Raw genomic sequence first — 16,425 nt, 5'->3', positions numbered from 1 at the left:
TGTACAAACTACAATCTATCAAAATCCCACTTGTGTGGACTTTGTTTTTTTTTCCATCAACGTTTGTAGACTCACTCTGTGGCATCCTTTCATATTTTACCTAAGTGTCTGTTAATATGAGCTTTGACAGTGATGATTGACAGACTACATGTGTTTTTTCATTTTCTGGATGTGGGCGTTGCTAGAAAGAGCAGCATTTGTTGCCCATCCCTAATTCCCATGAGAGGGTGGTATGGGCTGCCTTCTTGAACTGCTGATAGTGTTTGATACAACTGAGTGGCTTACTAGGCCAGAGGGTGGTTAAGAGTCGACCATCTTGGTGTGGGACTGGAGTCACTTATAGGTTGGACGCCAGGTTTCCTTCCCTAAAGGACATTAGTAAACCAGCTTCACAGTCACTTTTATTGACACCAGCTTTTTCTTTCCAGATGTTTTTTTTAAACTGAATTCAAATTCTCAAACTGCCGTAATGGGATTTGAACTTGCGTTCTCTGGATTGTTAGTCCAAGCCTCTGCATTACTAATCCAGTAACATAACCACTACACCAGCATGCCCAATATGTACTGCACTTGTGTGCTATCACTTAAGACCTAGATTTTGCTGGGTTCCTGAAACCACACCTGGTTGGTGCACACTGCATATGTTATATCTTCATCCAGTTTTTATCATGTGCAAACTTGCGATGTGGGTTGTGCAGTGCTCCAAGCACTTTTTTGCTAGCAAACTTAAAAGTTACTGTCTGACTTTTACACGGTGGCAGATTTTATACTGAAGACTATTAAATGGCTCCTCCTGTGACTGTCAGCACATTGTGCTGCACTGTTGTTATTACAGCCTGAAACCTGAAGGTTTATAGGTTCTCCGTACCAGCCGCAGGGCCACCAACAAGTGGGGGAAACAGAGTGATGATCCAATTCATAACCCTCTGTTGCTGTGGCAACAGTCAATTGTGATTAAACACCTTAAACTGGATCTGAGAGCTTGTTGTCTGGCTGATCTGAAAGGCAAATAAATGTCCAGCTAAATAATTTCAAAATAGGAGGCTTGTGAGAGCTGATAATGGACGTACATAAGGGGCTGTACCTAAAGGCGATGTGCTAAAATGGTAGGTTGGTGGTTGGTTTTGTGAGGCATGTGAGCATTGTGGGCTCCTACACAGCAGCAGCAGAGGCCCAATTTTTGGTTGGTATTGGTGGCTGCCGTCAGATTGGCTGGCTCCATGTCTGCCCACGGAGTGCACAGACCTATTTTAGCGTGTTTGATGTTAAGAGCATCATTGCGCTAATACCAACGTGATGCCCTAGGTGGCAAAGTTGCCCAATTAGAGTGCACCGATTGAAATTATGTCATCTTGTTCTCTATAGGCGCAGAAAAACTGGTATCCGCATTTCCAGCTGGCTTCCTGCCAGCCTATCGAAAACAGTTTGGGATGGGGGCAATGCACTGAGGTTAATAAAGGGGTCACTCTCCTGAAACATAGTAATGCTCAGCAATGAGCTAAAAGCACCCGCAGACGCAAAAAAAAACCAGGAGCAATCTATTTTCCCTCCCTTGTGGGATCAACATGACACAAGCTCTTACCTTTTGTGATTAAAAACTGAACATGCCGTTGGCAGAGGTTCTCATTGGCAAGTGCAGCAGTAAAAGGCTATTGTGGGCACACTCTGTATGGGACAGCTGTTGAGGTAGATGCTGTGCGCAGTGATGTTTTTTGATGGGGTAGGCTATTGTTTAAGAGGGCCAGGATTCGTCACAAAATACCACAAATAGTTATTGGATAGCCATCCTAATGCAAAATGCCCCCAAAAATGTCCCTAGATAACAGTAAATTTAACATCCAAGTTAATTAAGCTTACTTGGAACATGTGTCAAATATTAAATACTTGGGAATTAAAGAGAATATTGCAGTGCTGGAAAGAGAGGATGCCCTGGAGGGGTCAAGGACAGAATCTATTTGGTTAGAGGTAAACAATAGAGGAGCCATTACACTACTGGGTGTATTTGATAGGCCACCAACAAGTGGGAAGGATGTAGAGGAGCAAATCTGCAGGGAAATTACACAGAGGTGCAAGAGCCATACAGTAGTAATAATGGGGGACTTCAACTATCCTAATATAGACTGGGATAGTAATAGTGCAAAGGGCAAAGAGGGGGAGGAATTTTTGAAGTGTGTTCTGGAGAACTTTCTTGACCAGTACGTTTCCGGCCCAATAAGGAAGGAGGCATTGCTGGACTTTGTTCTGGGGAATGAGGTGGGTCTAGTGGAGCAAGTGTCAGTGGGGGAACATTTAGGGAACAGCGATCATAGTATCATAACATTTCGATTAGTTATGGAAAAGGACAAGAAACACTCTAGAGTAAAAATACTCAATTGGAGGAGGGCCAATTTAAGTGGGTTGAGAACGGATCTGGCCCGGGTAAACCGGAATCAAATATTGGCAGGCAAAACTGTAATCAATCAATGGGCAGCCTTCAAAGAGGAGATGGTTTGGGTACAGTCTAGGTACATTCCCATGAGGGAGAAAGATAGGGCAACTAAAGCCAGAGCTCCCTGGATGACGAAAGAGAGTAGATGAAGCAGAAAAAAGGTGGGGGGGGTATGACAGATGTCAGGTTGATCATACAAGTGAGAACCAGGCTGAATAAAGAAAGAGGGGAAGTGAAAAAGGAAATAAGAGGGGCAAAGAGACAGTATGAGAATAGATTGGTGGCTAATGTAAAAGGGAATCCAGAAGTCACCTATAGGCGTATAAATAGTAAACGGGTAGTAAGAGGAGGGATGGGGCAGATTAGGGACCAAAAAGGAGATCTACGCATAGAGGCAGAGGGCATGGTTGAGGCACTAAATGAGTACTTTGCATCTGTCTTTACCAAGGAAGAGGATGCTGCCAGAGTGTCAGTAAAGGAAGATGTAGTTGAGATACTGGATGGGCTAAAAATTGATGAAGAAGAGGTACTAGAAAGGCTGGCTGTACTTAAAGTAGATAAGTCACCTGATCTGGATGGAATGCATCCTAGGTTGTTGAGGGAAGTAAGGGTGGAAATTGCTGAGGTACTGGCTATAATCTTTCAAACATCTTTGGATACGGGGGTGGTGCCAGAGGATTGGAGAATTGCAAATGTGACACTCTTGTTTTTTTTTAAAAAAAGGGTGTAAGGATTAAACCGGTAAATACAGGCCAGTCAGCTTAACCTCGGTGGTAGGGAAGCTTTTAGAAACAATAATCCGGAACAAAATTAATAGTCACTTGAACAAGTGTAGATTAATTAAGGAAAGCCAGCACGGATTTGTTACGGCAAATCGTATATAACTAACTTGATTGAGTGTTTTGAGGAATTAACAGAGAGGGTTGATGAGGGCAATGCGGTTGATGTGTGTATATAGACTTCCAAAAGGCGTTTGATAAGATTGAAGCCCACGGAATAAAAGGGGCAGTGGCAGCATGGAAACGAAATTGGCTAAGTGACAGGAAACAGAGCGTAGTGGTGAACGGTTGTTTTTCGGACTGGAGGAAAGTACACTGTGGTGTTCCCCAGGGGGTTGGTACTAGGAGCACTGCTTTTCTTGATATATATTAATGACTTGGTCTTGGGTGTACAAGGCACAATTTCCAAATTTGCAGATGACACAAAATGTGGAAGTGTGGTGAACAGTGAGGAGGATAGTGATAGACTTCAAGAGGACATAGACAGGCTGGTGGACTGGGCGGACACATGGCAGATGAAATTTAATACAGAGAAGTGCGAAGTGATACATTTTGGTAGGAAAACCGAGGAGAGGAATTATAAACTAAATGGTACAATTCTATAGGGGGTGCAGGATCAGAGAGACCTGGGGGTAAATGTGCACAAATCTTTCAAGGCGGTAGGGCAGGTTGAGAAAGCAGTTAAAAAGGCATACGGGCACCTAGGCCTTATAAATAGAGGCATAGAGTACAAAAGCAAGGAAGTTATGATGAACCTTTATAAAACACTGGTTCGGCCACAACTGGAGTATTGTGTCCAATTCACTGCACTTTAGGAAGGATGTGAAGGCCTTAGAGAGGGTGCAGAAAAGATTTCCTGGAATAGTTCCAGGAACGAGGGACTTCAGTTACTTGGATAGACTGGAGAAGCAGGGGTTGTTCTCCTTAGAGCCGAGAAGGTTGAGAAGAGATTTGATAGAGGTATTCAAAACCATGAAAGGTCTAGACAGTCGATAAGAGAGAAACTGTTCCCATTGGCGGAAGGGATAAGAACCAGAGGACATAGATTTAAGGTGATTGGCAAAAGAAACGGGTGACATGAGGAAAAACTTTTTTACACAGCGAGTGGTTATGATCTGGAATGCACTGCGTGAGGGGGTGGTGGAGGCAGACTCAGTCGTGGCTTTCAAAAGGGAATTGGACAATTGAAGGGAAAAATTTGCAAGGCTATGGGGAAAGGGCCGGGGAGTGCGACTAGCTGGATTGCTTTTGCAGAAAGCCGCCATGTACTTGATGGGCCGAAGGGCTTCCTGTGCTGTAACCATTCTATGATTCTATGAATTCTCTCGGGTAAAAGCTTGACTTCCAGGTGCAATACTGCCTGTGAGGATGCAAAAAAGAAAAATTCTGAACTTTTTTTAAGTTACATCTTTCTTCATTCGCCGATTGGGCATTGGGATGGAAAACCTGTTGATACCGTTGGACGAGATTATAAGGGTGCAGAAGAATGTTCATTCCTCCAATTATCTCCCGTCTTGTAGGTACTCTCGCCACACTCCTGAGTATTATTCTGTTTCAGGAGAGTGACGTACTGGACACTCTTCCATGGTTACCTGCAGCCCTTTGATCACTGGCTCAAGTGACTGTTCTTTTATGTGTGAGACTAGCCAGTGAAGTTTGGCAGGCTATTCAACTGTGGAGGCCATCACAGATGAGCCCTAACCTATTCTCAACGCACATCAGCACATTGCACTTTCCTTACACAGAAATGACAACCCTGGCTCATTTCTCCCCCCACCCTGAGGTGCTGAGGCCAATTGTAGCTCACCAGCTGTCACTCCATCTGAGATCAGCGAGCTCAGCACAGACCAAGGAGCTAATCTGGGAGCCTCCTTGTCTGTTACAATTCAGTACCACGCCTGGTAGCGTCTTGAGCCTCTAAGCCAGGGAGCACGTCCGATTTTAATTCCAGTTTGGCTACCCAGTTGTCATTGTAATATTGGCTGCAGTTATGCAGTGTTGGCACTTGTTAACACTCTTATGTAATTGCCTTTATTCATAATCTATATCCCAATTATGTTGTCATCTGACTGCAAGAAAGAAAAGAAACTTGTACTTATCGTACTGAGCTAGATTGTAACTCTTCGTATTTTAGTTTAATGCTGGAAACCCTGCCCTTTGATAAAGTTATTAATATCTCTTGAGGTTTTCAAGTGAATCTTGGTCAGGAAATGTTTTTCCCTCCACTTTTCTCTGTTCCTCGACTGAATGTGCTGATTGCTTGCTGGGGTATGGAGCCATGAGCACCAGCCACCATCCATTAACTTGCTCAAGTGGTCTTTCACCTGTCTAGCGTATATTAGCAGGCAGTTTGACTATGGAGGGCATGATGGCCAAGCCTGATCGAGCAAAAATAGTCGGATAGTGATCAGGACTTGTTAATCGCTATCCATTGACTCCTGCTGGAAGGGGTATATATAAGAACAAGATCAACTCAACTCCTCCTTTCCTCACCCCTCCCCTAGCCCAGAGGCACAGAAGTGAATTTTAGCACTGCAGCAGTCACCCTCTCTGAAATCAGCACAACCTGGTTGTTCTGGTCTGTGTGGCTCAGGCCAATAGGTCTTTTTTTTAAAATAATGTGCTGTAATTGAGTGGAGTATCCTGAGGGCGGTCTTTTATAATTGGACACGTTCGTTTGTAATCGTCTGAAAAAAAATCACATTTTTAATTAGCTTGCTCAGTTGTTTGCTGAGAGATTTTATATTCTTCTTGCTATAGGCACTCTTTGAACTTTAACTTCCTTCAGTTAAATTATGCATTTTTCCCTTACCCTAATAAAATAAATATCTGGCTGCCATATTTTCTACAACCCATGCCATTCCTTTTGTTACACGGTTCAAGTAAAGTGTTGATGTAGTATTTAGGAAATCATTTTTTGCTGTCCAATATTATGCCTTGCTATGTGACAATCCTTATATATGCATTTGAAATTGGCTAATCTTGGTATAACTCCATGACCTCTTGAGACTTTTAAAATTTGTTTTTGCATTTACTTTCCATTTGTTAGAATAACCCACGCATGTAAGCATTTTTTTTTTGTTTTGTTACAGATACAGTAGCAAAAATTGTTCAGCTAACTGAGGCTGTTTAGTGTGTCATGCTTTTGAGCAGTCCTCTTTTAGCAGGAGCGTCCCAACATTAAACAGCGCCATTCTGAAAAGAGGCAAGACCATGCAAGATCGTCTGATTTAATAGTTCTATAGGAACGATGCTCTTCCCCCATCATTCCACTCAAAACACCATCCAAAATCCCACCCTTTCAACACACTGTAGGTTGATTGATATGCTCTGTTTTACAGTGCACCATTGTAACATTAGATGTCCTTAGGAAGATTTGCTTCTGAATGCACCTGTTATGGTGCACACCTTGATGTGATTTGGATTGGCCTAAGATGCTAACTTGAATACTTAAGAGTTCAAGTTTTCCAGTAGAATTCAACTATCGACATTTTCTTGCAGTATCTCCGAGTTTTGGAAACTCTGAGAAACTGGATGAATATTTGAAAGGACAGATTTTACTGAAAACTCGGTTTCTATTAAATGCTCTGTTGAAGTGAAGATGCATCACCAGATGAGTAGCTCTGAAAAGCTTATTTGTAAGAAACAGCATTTCTCCTTTCTCATCCTTGATATTGATAACCTGTGGGTAGGGGATTGAAGTAACCCTAGTAGTTATTCTCTGACTGCTTTGGGAGAGTCCAGCCACTGTTGTAAATTATTAAAATGTTTCAACTCTTGACTGCCACATTCTCTTTCAGTCACTTAGACTGCCATACATGCAGTTGCCCAAAAATGGACAAAATGTATTTGTTACGTGCCGTTTTTTTAAAATACTGTGCTCTCAAATAAAGCTAGTATGTTTATTGCTTCTGACTTCATATTTTTAGGCTTGTTGGGTTCTTCATTCATTTTGCAACCTGAAGTTTACGAACGACCTCAACTTAAGAAACGCAGTCGAGTTGACAAAGAAGAGTTTAATTGAAGATAAAGAGATGCCGGTGAAAGTAGAAGCTGCCATAGCTCTGCAGACGCTTATAAGTAACCAAGATCAAGGTTAGTTGAAGAGAGATCTTACACTGGGACTCTACCTGTGATCCTTGCTTTGTTTGTTTGGGCTCATTACTAGTGTATGTTGTCTGACACGTGATAACCCTGTCCAGTCCTTGACCAGGTATTTGGATTCCATGCAAAACAGGTTACATTTTTATGTTCTTCTAGCTAAATAAAAATGATTTCTATTAGGACTGTTCTTAAATTAGTTCATTTCCAGGTGACTGCAATAATTATTGGCATCTTGGTTTGGCGTTGGGACAGTTTTGCTGTACTGTTGCCTCCAGTGCAGAAACACTGGATGTGCGTGTGGGCCAGAGTAATGATATTGATTGAAGTTGCTCAAGTTCAAAAGGACATAGCATCTATTAGTTCATTTATAAACCCACTGTAGACGAGTTCATGATTACAAAACATGGTTATGTAATAAAGATTCTGCTCTCTTGCTGTCCTGTTTCACCATCAGCAGCACTGAGACTTGATGTTTCTTGTGTGGCTGGGCCTGCCAAATTAAAACCTAATGGCATAGAGATCAACAGTGCTGACTGTTCTCATTCCTGGTCTCGTGCTGACCACTCCGTGTGTGGATTGGGGGCCAGAGCACAGACGGGTACTGGACAGTAATATGGCTTCTACCATGCATTTATACCTGGGGAATTGGGCCAATTTTCACCGTACACATACATCAGTAATAGCAGCCTAGGAGAGCAAGAGACCAGTTGGAGAGCTGAGTAGAAGTCTCAATATTGCTGGTCTCCTTGAAGTTGGATATTTCAATTCTGCTGTGTTCTATCTTTTATCTGAGAGGCGATACTGGTGTAGGTGAAATAGCAGCCTCAGGATACCTGCTGTACTGGGGACTCTCAACTGGAAATGTCCCTCTTGGATGGTATAGCTTGGCAGTCTATCTTCAGCTGGCTACTGTTCATGTGAGCAATAATTGGAATCTTTCCTGTTGTTAACGACAAATGCCAGCCCTCAAACCCAAGCCAAACGTCAGTATGTTTTCCCCTTTGTGTGAGTGTTGTGTATGTTCTCAGCTGGCCTTGTGTCACTGGGAGAAAAAAAAAATGGTTAACTAAGGAAAGCATATCTTGCCCACAAATCGCTCTTCCTGCTTGTACAGGGCAGTGAGAACTGAGGCTATGGAGGATTACACAGTCTAGGTCGCCTTAGTGGGAGAGGTTACCAGAGGTACAAATATTTGGGGGAGGGGAGGCTGAAAAGAAGAAACTCAGAAAACACTTTGTAGCTAATATGTTGATATTTGCTCCCTAGCTAAGGAATATATAAAGCCATCGGTTAGGCCAGTGATGCAAGAGCTGCTCCATGTTGTCCGAGAAACCGAAAATGATGATCTCACCAACGTCATTCAGAAGATGATATGTGAATACAGTGAGGAGATGACCACCATCGCTGTTGACATGACGCAGCATTTAGTAAGTACTTAGAGACTTGGAGCTGTTGGTGATGTTGGCAATTCAATGACTTGACCCTTTCACTGAACAATCCTGTCTGTTGGGAAGTTCACAATTGTGTCAGCTATGGCTCAGTGGTAGCACTCTTGCCTCTGAGTTAGAAGGTCTTGGGTTTAAGTCCCACTCCAGAGACACAATCTAGACCGACATTCAGTGTAATACTGAGGGTGTGCTGCACTGTTGGAGGTGCCGTCTTTTGGATGAGACGTTTAACCGAGGACCTGTCTGCCCTTTCAGGTGGGTGTAAAAGATCCCATGGCACTATTTTGAAGGAAAGCAGGGGAGTTCTCCCCAGTGTCCTGGCCAATATTTATCTCTCAACCAACATCACTTTTATAAAACAAAAAGATTATCTGGTCATTATCTCATTGCTGTTTGTGGGACCTTGCTGTGTGCAAAATGGCTGCCACGTTTCCTACATTACAACAATGACGACACTTCAAAAGTACTTCAATGGTTGTAAAGCACTTTGGGATGTCCTGAGGTTGTGAAAGGCACTGTATAAATGCAAGTTCTTGTTTTCTTTGTTAGTGGTTATTTTGAATTACGTTGTACCTGTCTTGCATGCATTTTGCTCACAAGTGTGCCATAGTCAATGAGTGAAATGCATGTACAGCAGGTAGGTGAGATGATCTCCCTTTCCCATTTTCCTTTTTCTTACCCTTGCATCTCTTACTTTTTTTCTCCTGCACCCCCCCCCCCACCCAAAACCAAAATTAGTACACACATCCATCTGTGTTTCTTCTAATCTTCCTTCTTATAGCATTAGACGACCTGTTGATAGTTGAAGAGTAAAATTGATCACTTCTCAGTTGTGCTCTTTTAGTGCCGCAGTTCCAATTTTGTGGAGCATGATTTGCAGGTATCCAGACACTGTATAATGATATACTTCTGCGTTGATGGAAAATATGAAGGGGTTATTTAAACAAGAAATTCCTGCCTTCCAACCAAATAGTTAATTTTCTCCCTTTTTAAAAGGAGGGGGAAATTCATTTGTTCTCTGTTAGGTTGCCAAAAAGTCATGTGACGCTGCACCATACTCTTGAGGGGGGAGGTTGGGGAGGGAAGCAAGTGTAATGTACATTGTAGAACAGCATTGATATCAGTTGTGATATATCCTCCAGCCGAGACCTCTTCATCCTCCCAGCTAAGAGGTTCTATAACATTAAGTGACTTTTATAGGGAAATTATGGTTTATAATTTTCTGGTAATGCAGCTATCTTATGAATAGCAGCTGTATAAACCTGTTGCTATATTAAATTAAAAGTGGCCGAAAATTATTTGTTTTTTTTCTATGCACCTTACGGGAATTATTGCACGATTGTAGAAAGAAGGAAAGAACTTTCATTTATATAGCACCTTTATCACATCCTCAGGGTGTCTCAAAGCCCTTTTGAAGTGCAGTCACTGTTGTTATGTAGGCAAACATGGCAGTTGTCAATATGTGCATAGCAAGATCCCACAAACAGCAAATGAATGAATAACCAAATAATCTCTAGTGGAGTTGGTTGAGGGAGGAATGTTGGATAGGACACTGGGAGAACTCCCTGTTCCTCTTCTAATAGTGCCATCAGATCTCTTATGTCTACCTAAATAGGCAGACACAATGTACTCGGTGCAAGGCCTCATCTGACAATGCGGCACTCCCTCAGTAACTGCACTAATGTGTCGGCCTAGATTATCTGCTCAAGTCCAGGAGTGGGTTTTGAACCCACAAAATTTGGATTCCGAGGTGAGAGTGCTACCAATTGAATCAAGCTGAAAACAGCTCCTGCTGTACAAAGTCATTCAGAGTTTAATGTTTTGAGTAATGAATTATTGCAATATTGAAAAGCTGTTTTGTAACTGCAGCAACAACTTGCATTTATATAGTGCCTTTAACGTAGTAAAACATCCCAAGGCGCTTCATAGGAGCGATTATCAAAAGTATTTCTCCTGTGGGATAAACTAGAATTAGATAAATGTGAAAGGCCTCACCATTCATTTCTTCAGTCACCAACTGACTCAATGAGCAGTTTGATGTTTGGAGTCTAAAGATATAACCATGAACTCCCTAAGGTAGTGGTGGTCAACACGTGACACTTGAGCTCCATGCAGTGCTTAGACCGTTCAACATAATTCATGGTATTGTGGCTGTCTGTTTGAACGGCTGCAGCAGTAGCACGCACTGCAATCTGAGCAGGGAGTGCCGTTTTCTGTGGGAGCGGAGTTTTCAAGGGAGTGGAATGAACACTTACCAGGGAATGGCACCAGAGATTACAAGGGGGTCAAGAAAACTTGGTTGCACTGAAAATATCAATTCCAAAATGCATGCGGTTCTCGCACTGACAGCAGTGCTCCTGAACTTAAATGGCCTGACCTCTGTAGAACTGACGACAGCAGAGACACACTTTAGATATCACCTTCCCAGTAACCCAGCTGTAATGTAAACCAGCCTGAAAACTTGTAACTCTTTGCCAGGTATTTTTCTTCTTAAAAGCTCGTGAGCTCTGAAAGGTTGTCAGTCGCTGCCCTAAGGAATAGATTATAGCTGGAATGTAGTGTTCGAAACCCTGCATTGGCCGGCTAGATTTCTGTCATTGCTTGTGACATCCAGCTTCAGTAGAATGTCAAACTAGCTTTACGTAGTGCATAGGGGGATCCCTCAAACCGCCTGATCATTTTGTAAACCACCTTGCTATTTCGGCACTCCCACCAATGTTTTCAGTGCATTTCAAATTACAACAACAACTTGCATTTTTATATATATATATATATATAGCGCCTTTAACATAATAAGATGTCTCAAGGTGCTTTGCAGGAACGTAATCAGACAAAATTTGATACCGAGCCAAAGATGGAGATATTAGAACAGGTGACCAAAAGCTTGGTTGGAGTGGTAGGTTTCAATGAGTGTCTTAAAGGAGTAGAGAGAGGTAGGAAGGGAATTCCAGAGCTTAGGGCCTTGACGGCTGAAGGTATGGCTGCAAGTGGTGGAGCGAAGGAAGTGGGGGATGAACAAGAGGTCAGAGTTGGAGGAATGGAGTGTTCTTGAAGGATTGTAGGACTGGAGGAGGTTAGAGATAGGGAGGGGCAAGGACATGGAAGGATTTGAAATTAGTACCGTAAGTACTATGCATGTACAAAACTCTCTCCCAGCCGAGAGAATTTGAATTGGAACCATACAATTTTATAGTGGTACTGCCAGGCTGGAACCTATATTGTAACTACTGATCTCATATTGGCAACAGTGTTTTAACTTGTGGATAGCTGGAAGGAGGACTAAAGGCAACAACTGTGTTCAGATCAGGTGTCATCATAAACTGAGACAAAATTTGAGTTTACACTGATTTCTTAATGCTTCAGATATTGCTATTGCCTTTAGTGCTCCCTCTTACCTATCCTCTCTGATTTTTATATATAGTGTGTGCAGTGTAAAGTGCTCCGTCAGATCTTTGTGAAGTAATGTTAGTGCCTGGTATGTTTCCAACCAACTTGGCAGGGGTCAGTGTGTGAATGTAAATACAAGGCTTTTTGTTTTCCTTCAGGCCATGACCTTCAGCAAAGTACTTCAGAGTGACGCTTACGAAGAGATAGAGGACAAAACCGTGATGGCAATGGGCATCCTGAACACAATAGACACCATTTTGACTGTAGTGGAGGATCACAAGGAGGTCAATAGCCATTTTGTTTGCTTGTTTTAGTTGAGAGCATTTACTCTGAGATGATTGGGTTCATCACGTTGTACAAAGAACATAAACCCATGCCCCCAAAACCACCTATTCGTCGTCAGTAATGATATATCTTCACAGCGATAGTAACAAGCCTGCTGCGCACACAGTCTGAAATGTTAGTTGAAACCAGTCTCTAGGACAAACCAGGGTGTTTTGTCTTGTCCTCCTGTGGTTCGTATCAATGGTGCTCCTGTATGATGTCTCGGCAGCATTCTTCGCTTCACACGCAGCATCTCTCGTATGCCTCTTGCAGTTTTTTGATGGGAAGCAGCTACTAGGCACTGGTAACATCCTCCATCGACTGCTACGGCAGGACTGGAACCAGTTGGCACCCAGGATGAGGTCATGGATGGGGTGGGATTGGGGGTTTGTTCGGAAGGGACTGGATATTTTGCAGGGCAGTCTGCAGTGGACCAGTGGTGGGAAGTCCACCAAACAGAACAAAGGAAAGGAGGTAGAGTGGAAAGGGGAACAGTGAGAAGGTTAAGAGAAGTTTAACTACCTAGGGAGGGGGGTGAGTGGTGTGTGCACCAGAAGAAGGGAATGAGGCAGTTGACATTGCTACTTTGGTACATTTATTGCCTGTGGTGAAAATCATATGATTTTCTAAATGCCTTGTTATTACATCTTTAATAATAGATTCTAGCATTTTCCCTACTACTGATGTCAAGCTAACTGGCCTATAGTTCCCTGTTTTCTCTCTCCCTTCTTGAATAGTGGGGTTACATTTGCTACCTTCTAATCCACGGGGACGTTCCAGAATCTAGGGAATTCTGGAAGATCAAAACCAACACATCCACTACCTCTGCAGCCACTTCTTTTAAAACCCTAGATGTAGGCCATCAGGTCCAGGAGATTTGTTGGCTTTTAGTCCTGTTAATTTCTCTAGTACTTTTTCTTTACTAATCTTAATTACTTTAAGTTCCTCACTCTCATTAGATCCTTGGTTTCCCACTATTTCCGGTATGTTTTTTATGTCTTCTACTGTGAAGGCAGATACAAAGTATTTGTTTAACATCTCTGCTATTTCCTTATTCCCCGTTATAATTTTTCCTGTCTCTACCTCTGAGGGACCCACGTTTACTTTCGCTAATCTCTTCCTTTTTTACATACTTGTAGAAGCTCTTATAATCTATTCTTATATTTCTTGCTAGTTTACTCTCATATTAATTTTCTTCCTCTTTATCAATTTCTTGGTCATCCTTTGCTGATTTCTAAACTCCCTCTCCCCAGTCTTCAGGCTTATTATTCTTTTTGGCAACATTGTAAGCCTCTTTTAATCTAACCTTAACTTCTCTAGTTAGCTGCAGTTGGATCACTTTTCCCTTGGAGTTTTTATTCCTCAAGGGAATGTATATTCATTGAGAATTATTAATTATTTCTTTTAAATGTTAGCAGTTGCTTATCTACTGTCATATCTTTTAATCTAATTTCCCAATCTACCTTGGACATCTCGCCTCCTCATACCTATATAATTGGCTTTGTTTAAATTTAAGACCGTCGTTTCGGATTTAACTGCTTCACTCTCAAACTCAATCATATTATGATCATTCTTCTCCCAGAGGATCCTCAACTATAAGATTACTAATTAACCCTGTCTCATTGCACAATACGAGATCTAAAATAGCCTGTTCCCTAGTTGGTTCCTTGTTCTATAAAACTGTTTTGAATGCATTCCATGAACTCGTCCTCCAAACTACTTTTGCCAATTTGATTTGCCCAGTCTACATGAAGATTAAAGTCCCCCACGATTATTGCATTACCCTTGTTACATGCTCCTCTAATTTCATGATTTATACTCTTGTCCAACACCATGAATACCGTTAGGGTCCTATAAACTACTCCCACCAGTGTTTTCTGCCCCTTGTTATTTCTTAGCTCCACCCATACTGATTCTACTTCCTGATTTTCTGAGCTAAGATCCTTTCTCATTACTGCCTTTATGTCCTCCTTTATTATCAGGACTACCCCCCTACTTCTCCATTTTGCCTATCTCTTCTAAAAGTGAAGTACCCTGGAATATTTAGTTCCCAGCCTTGGTCAACCTGCAACTCTTTCAGCCACACATTTAACTATCTAATCTGTTTGTCCCTATGCCAATTTGCACGTGGCTCAGGTAGTAATACAGAGATTATTACCTTTTTGAGGTTCTGCTTTTTAATTTTGACCCTAGCTCCTCAAACTCCATCAGCAGAACCTCATTCCTAGTTCTACCTATGTCATTGATTCCTAGTGGACCACAACGACTGGATCCTCCCCCCCTCCTCCTCCAAGTTCTTCTCCAACCGCGAGGAGATATCCTTAACCCTGGCACCGGTCAGGCAACATAGCCTTCGGGTCTCCCGGTCGAGGCTGCAGAGAACAGTATCTATTACCCTGACTATACTATCCCCTAACACTACCACATTCCCTTTCGCTCCCCCACTTGAATGGCCTCCTGTACCACAGTGCCACAGTCAGTTTGCCCATCTTCCCTGAAGTCTTTATTCTCATCCACACATGTAGCAAGTACCTCGTACCTGTTAGACGAGGGCAAAGGCTGAGGCTCCTCCATCGCTGCATCTGGAGTCCCCTTACCTGCCTGACTCTCAGTCACATCCTTCTGTCCCTGACCACTAACCAAATCAAAACCACTACCTAACCTAAAGGGTGTGACTGCCTCTTGGGTCAAAGTGCCCAGGTAACTCTTCCCCCTTGATGCAACGCAATGTCTGCACCTCTGACTCCAGCTCAACAACTCTGAGCCGAAGTTCCTCGCGTTGTAGACACTTACTGCAGATGTGGTTGCCTGGGATCACGCTGCTCTCCACAAACTCTCACGTGCTGCAGTCACGGTACACCACCTGCACTGCCCTCTCTATCCAACCTTCTTGTATTTATTTACTTCATTAAAGTTTTTATGTAATTAATTCACTTGGTTTATTTAGTTTTTTTAAAAAACTAATTAATTTAACTGATTTAGGTTATTAATTTAATAAAGTGTTAGCAAGTTATAGGTTCCTAGTTTAAACGACTCCCCTAGCTTAGAGAACAAAACAATGTATTACTCACCAACCAGCTGTCCTCTGATGTCACTCTTTCAAATTTCTGCCTGTGTTTGAGTTGGTCCCAGCTTTATGTGCTGTGCTCTCGGTCATTAGTCCCGCTGCTTTTATCCACAGCAACCACTAAAAACACTAACCAATGAACTGAATATTTACTGACTTGCCCTCGGCACTCTCCTTGTCTTGTGACTTTTAAAAAAAATTTTCTTGAATTTTGATTCCTCGTGCAGCTCCCTTTATGCTCTGCTCAGTCTTAGTCTATAGTTCTTCGGTATAAATCACTGAGCACCTCCTTTCCCCACTGCACCTAATTCCCACAGCCTATGTGCTCAAGCTCTTACCAGTCTGTGCCAGCTTGTCTTCAAGCCAAAAGCACAATTGGATTCACTGCAGCACTGTTATTCTCTGCAGCAGATGTCTTTCGGTTGCCAATTCCCGTTTGATATATTTATTAGAGTCCTTTGTGCCAGAGTGGTAGGATGTTCAGTCTCTTTCTCATCCCTCCCCCCACCACCAAGCTCCACTTAGTTGAGTTGCGTTTGTAGGGTGGTGTCGGCTAGAATGCCACCCTGCTGGTGGTCCAGACTAGCCCATTTGCAGCACAAGGCCCAGAAAGGACCTCACAAAACAGAGAGAAATAAAATCTAATGTTAAACAGAAAAGCTTTTCTGTGTTCTATTGAGTGATGAGTTTTGCTAGGCTGAATGGCCTTTTCTTGTCCCTAACTTTTCTTATAAGTTAATGGACATTGTAGTCAGGGTTTTTTTTTCCCTTTTCTTGACTGAGCATTTGTTTTTTTTTAAAACAACCCTCACAATTTCCTTCAGTTACTTTTAACTCCATTTGTCTTGCTGAGTACTTGTTGCTCATAGTGACCAATTTAATTTTACA

The 16,425-nt window shown here is 42.4% G+C and overlaps 1 protein-coding gene across 2 annotated transcripts in view; it reads left to right on the top strand.

The window, feature by feature from the left end:
* Positions 1 to 16,425, top strand: part of ipo8 (importin 8) — a 96,506-nt gene that overhangs the window by 54,867 nt on the left and 25,214 nt on the right. For both annotated transcript variants that reach the window (XM_067999889.1, XM_067999890.1), the window contains 3 exons: positions 7,137 to 7,302; positions 8,578 to 8,738; positions 12,305 to 12,430. In XM_067999889.1, coding sequence (XP_067855990.1) covers positions 7,137 to 7,302; positions 8,578 to 8,738; positions 12,305 to 12,430 — 453 coding nt within the window. The remainder of the gene's footprint in view (positions 1 to 7,136; positions 7,303 to 8,577; positions 8,739 to 12,304; positions 12,431 to 16,425) is intronic.

Source organism: Heptranchias perlo, chromosome 18, assembly GCF_035084215.1.
Source record: "Heptranchias perlo isolate sHepPer1 chromosome 18, sHepPer1.hap1, whole genome shotgun sequence".
Lineage (NCBI taxonomy): Eukaryota > Metazoa > Chordata > Chondrichthyes > Hexanchiformes > Hexanchidae > Heptranchias > Heptranchias perlo.
The sequence above is the reverse complement of the archived record's forward strand: the minus strand, read 5'-3'. Positions and strand labels throughout refer to the sequence as shown.